Below are 4328 nucleotides of genomic sequence, written 5' to 3' on the forward strand. Positions count from 1 at the left end.
CATCAGGTCAAAATTAGTTCCATAAAAGTGAGGTCGTTTATAATTCTGTTTTAACTAGGACATTTGCTAAGCCCAGCTTATATTACCAATGTTTCCGATTCTATTCTAGCAACAAAGAGGACAGGGTGCTACTGAACTTATGCAAATAAGTCTAGTGCCATAACCAAAAGAATATTCCAGAGGGCATTAGTAATTTGGGGGAAGACAAAGGTCACTGTTGCATCTCACATATGTGTTCTCTTGTCTATTCCCATCATCACAAGTGTCCAGGCACCCTCCACATGTCTCCCTGGAAATGGGAGAGATCTCAAATTCCTGTGAAGCACATGGTGTCCCCTCCATTGTGAAGATGGTGCAAATGGGACCAACCAGTGATGGGATCCAATGTGGTATGTTACCTTACGTCAACAATAATGACAATGCCAGCTCACATTTTTTAGTATTTATTGATTCAAAGCAAGTCTTCTAAGCAATTTCCACCACCACAAGAAATCTAATAGGTACTTTTGTGTTTTTTTTTAGTTTAAGAACACAGGGGAAAGGAAGAGGATCACTAGTACTTGACATCTAACACTACAGGAGCACTTTCAAAGGAGCTGATGATGTTGGAGGCTTTACACTGGTAGTTCCCAGCATCCTCTCTCCTGACAGGGTTTCTGGTGAGGGTTCCTGGGTCCTGCGACAGCTTCATCCTCTCCCTGAGCCACAGACTCGTAGCATTGAATAACCAGTTGGTGGACCTCGCATTTGCGTAGCAAGTCATGACCACCGCTTCCTCATTCTCTGTGACTGTGGTTTTGTGGCTAGGAGGATGAGACACACGGTGGCCCTGTGAAGACATAGATGGTGAGAATGATTGAGTGTGGGCTTGAGACCTGGGCCCATGCTCTTGCCTCAAAGATCTAAGCCCTGACTCTGATTGTTATGAAGGTAATTTGGTTCCACAATAAAAATTAATTAATTCTAAATTTGCGATGCATGTTTTTCTATGAAACCTGAAATGGAAGATTTCAGATCAAATCTACCCCTCTGAACTGAAGTCCCCTAAGAAGGAAGGATATGACCCAATGATTGATCTAGAGATTGAAAGACATCTAATAAGGCCACTGAGATTGGAGGAAAAATGTAGCTATGGCTGCAGATAGACCTCAAGTGACTCAGATCAATTTCTCATGGCCTGTGTGGCTCTGCTTAGGGACTGTTTCTCCTTGTGCCTCACTTTCCCATCAGTGAAGTAAAATGAATATTTGACTGCTAAGCTGACATTGTACTAATCATAAAATATTCACAGTATCTGACATAAATTTTGGGAAGAAAAACTGCTCAAATAAGAGGCATTTGTTATTGATGGACTTCATGAGAGAATCCCCTGTGCTGATCCCTGGTGGATGAGCAGCTGCCAGGGGAATCTTTACTCCTGCTCCTTCCTTGGGACACTAACCTTGCTCTGGATTCTCCTAAACCCCCCAGAACAGTCAGCTAATGATCTGTGCAGCTTGTCCAGTTGTGCTCTCCACAAATAGTCTCAGGTGAAGGACCAGTCTCCATCTCTGCGCAGACGTGGCTCTTAGGTTTGAGCCCCAACTGGTGACCAGCTCAAGAGCCTTGTGACTCTTGCACATGAGAAACTGTTGCTCTCACCCATCCCTTCTCAGGAGGCAAAACTCAGCCAGATACAGGCTCTCCAGGGTCTCTGGAATTAGGACGTTGTGACAGGGGCCTGCAGAGGGGCTGCCCCAGATGAGCTTCTTTGTGAAGAACCCAGGGAGCACCTCTAGCCAGGTCCTTACAGAGCCCTACAGGGTCTATCTCAGGATGATGGTCAGGGAAAGGGGCCCAGGGACCTGGACTGAGACTGGTCTCCCTCTGCTGACTCAATCCCATCAAATTGGTCCTTCTCTCTGTGGTGAATGTCTGTGGGGCTGGAATGTGGGAACGGAACTCTGACCATAGGAAGTTTGTCTCCACTGTGTCTGTCCAGCACTAAATGCCCAAACCCAGTTTGGGACATGATGCAGAGGGGGATATAGAGGTGTCCATGGCTGGCAGTCCTGTGTGTGAAGTAGAATTCACCCCACCCGACACCTAGAGGTCAGAGAGCAATTACTCACCGTATACGTTGAGAGATCCCAATGCTCTTGCTCTTTGAATATTTGGAAGGAGAGCTATTGCCAAGTAGATTCCTTCATCGCTCTGAGTGACGTTTGTTATGATCAGGGATCCGTCAAATAATGCTGTCTCTCGACCAGTGTTCCTGGGCCCTGTTACATAGTCACCTGGACCCAATGCGATATACCCAATGAAATTAGAGTCCTTCACTACTCTTCCCCTGTACCAAAAAATTCCTAAAACACCAGGAGGACTATTGCGGATACGTAGAATCACATCCTGCCCTTCAGCAGCAACTGTCGAGACAATAGCAAATTGCTCAGTGGTTGGCGGGATCCGGGTGGTAAGACTAGAAGGGAAGACTAGAAGGGAAGAGAAAAATTGATCAGTATTGTGATCTATGTATTGGGATGGAGAGATGAGGCATTTCTCTTCAACTCTCAGCCTTGGTCTGCATGTGAGTTCGTGTGTACATCTCCTTGGTCAAGGTGAGCAACATGGCCACCATTGCTTCAGCACCTCAGAACCTATGCTTTTTGTTTTGGATTCTCTTTCCTAGCTCTCTGTTTGGCTGTCCTCCTTACTGCCCTCAGATCCCTTTTGACACTCAGCGGCCTTCTTGGAACTCATTCCCTGACCACGTCCTCTGAAGATCCTCTATCTTCACTCTCTGACCTGTCCCCACTCTGAGCCCTTCAGGGCATTTGTGGGTACCTGATGTCACAAGTAGATCTCTTCTTCTCTATTTTTTCTCCATATAGTGTGAGCTGCAAGTGAGCATGGGATTTTGTGATCTTGTGCCCCCCCAATGCCTGCAATAGGCTTCAAACACCGGTGGGTACACGAATGAGTGTTCCCAGGCCTGACCATGTTCCATTTTGTATTTTCCCATATTTGTAGATGTTGTTGGGGACAATGTTTAGCACCCTGGTTAAAATGTTCCTGCTATCACCTGAAAGAAATTGATATTACTGTGTTCAGTTGTCAACATTCAATACTCTGTGATAAATAACTTAGCAAATGAACCGTAATTGAGGTTTTCCTGCCCCTCACCACTTCCACATCATGAAATTTTTCTGTTGCTGAGCCCCCTATCTCATCCTACTCTGCGCCCCTGTCCTTCCACTCAGGGCCAAAGAGAAGCCCTTTCTCCCCTTCCAGAGTGCTGTCTTCCCCAGGAGATCTTGGCCACTCTCCGACTGCCAACCTCCCTTCCATTCCCAGGAAGTGTCCCCTCCTTACCAGCCAGCATGAGCCCCAGCCAGGGGACAAGTCCTCTGTGGGTAGAGGCTGCAGGGAACTCCATGGTGACTGCTGCTTGCTCTGTCCCTCCCTCTGAGAGATGAGCTCGAGGTCCAGTAAGGCTCCCAGGCACCTCTGTCCAGACTGCCGTCCCTCCTTCCTGTGTGCTGAGCCTCCTCCTGGGGCAAGATAACCTCCCTGGGTCATGTGGGCCAGGGCGGGGTCAGGGCCCAGGACCTCCCTCTCACTCCCCTCATTTTTGCCAACCCTGTTGCCCCTTTCAGTTTATCTTTTCTCTGTATTTTGGATCCCTGGAAACTTCTGAAGCCTTAGACAACACACACACATACAAACACAAACAACACATGCACAGACACGTGCCCATAAAATCACTTGCCTGGGGCGTCCAGTTCCTGGTCATTCTCCACAGCTCCCTGTCAGTGCACATTTGACTTTTCCCTTCAATTCAAGAAGTCTGGGCCCCCCACACAATATTGTCACAGGGATGCCCCGGCTCTACATTGGCTCACCTGTGAAATTTTGTAAGGATTGGGATGCCCAGGTGACATTTTTGAAAGGCTGTTTCAGCAGCTGCCCAGCTTGCATGGATGCTAGGATGAGATTATATGACGTGAGGGTGGGGAGCCTTACCCCTCTCCCGTGCACAGGAAGTGTCTCCAGATCCTCTTAAAATGCAGATTCTGACTCAGCACGTATGCAGTGGACCAGAGACTCTGCATTTGACAAGCTCTCAGGGGAGGTGGATCTTACTGGCCTGTGGAGCCCACTTACAAGAGCAAGGCTGATGAGGGTACATGTCCTCCTGAGTGGATGACACCCTCACCCCAGCATTGGCCCCTGCTTCATCTTGGTCTTGGGTCTGTCACCATCACATAGAGAGCCCCACAGGCCACAAACTGGGTATTGTTTCTGGTTGTGACACAGAAACCCAGCTGGGCACCATGTCTTCCCTGTGG

At 48.1% G+C, this 4328-nt stretch overlaps 1 protein-coding gene across 1 annotated transcript; it reads right to left on the reverse strand.

Annotated features, from left to right (window-relative positions):
• Nucleotides 1-434: 434 nt before the first annotated feature.
• LOC307092570 (cell adhesion molecule CEACAM3-like) lies at nt 435-3526 on the reverse strand. Its single transcript, XM_079759849.1, has 3 exons — nt 3352-3526; nt 2112-2471; nt 435-829 (listed from the first exon to the last, which is right to left on the reverse strand). Exons 1-3 carry the CDS (start codon nt 3413-3415, stop codon nt 804-806), a joined length of 450 nt encoding a protein of 149 aa, XP_079615975.1. The 5' UTR covers nt 3416-3526; the 3' UTR covers nt 435-803.
• Nucleotides 3527-4328: the final 802 nt, after the last annotated feature.

Source organism: Cnephaeus nilssonii (genome assembly GCF_951640355.1).
Source record: "Cnephaeus nilssonii genome assembly, chromosome: 20".
Classification (NCBI taxonomy): Eukaryota; Metazoa; Chordata; class Mammalia; order Chiroptera; family Vespertilionidae; genus Cnephaeus; species Cnephaeus nilssonii.

What these genes read in the sequence shown, in the direction of transcription:
- LOC307092570 (XM_079759849.1), bottom strand. Translation starts at nt 3,415, where the DNA reads ATGGAGTTCCCTGCAGCCTCTACCCACAGAGGACTTGTCCCCTGGCTG. An exon ending in GCTGGGGCTCATGCTGGCTG is followed by an intron (nt 2,472 to 3,351) that starts GTAAGGAGGGGA and finishes CTTCCCTTCTAG; the next exon opens with TCTTCCCTTCTAGTCTTACC. An exon ending in GGGATCTCTCAACGTATACG is followed by an intron (nt 830 to 2,111) that starts GTGAGTAATTGC and finishes ATGTCTTCACAG; the next exon opens with GGCCACCGTGTGTCTCATCC.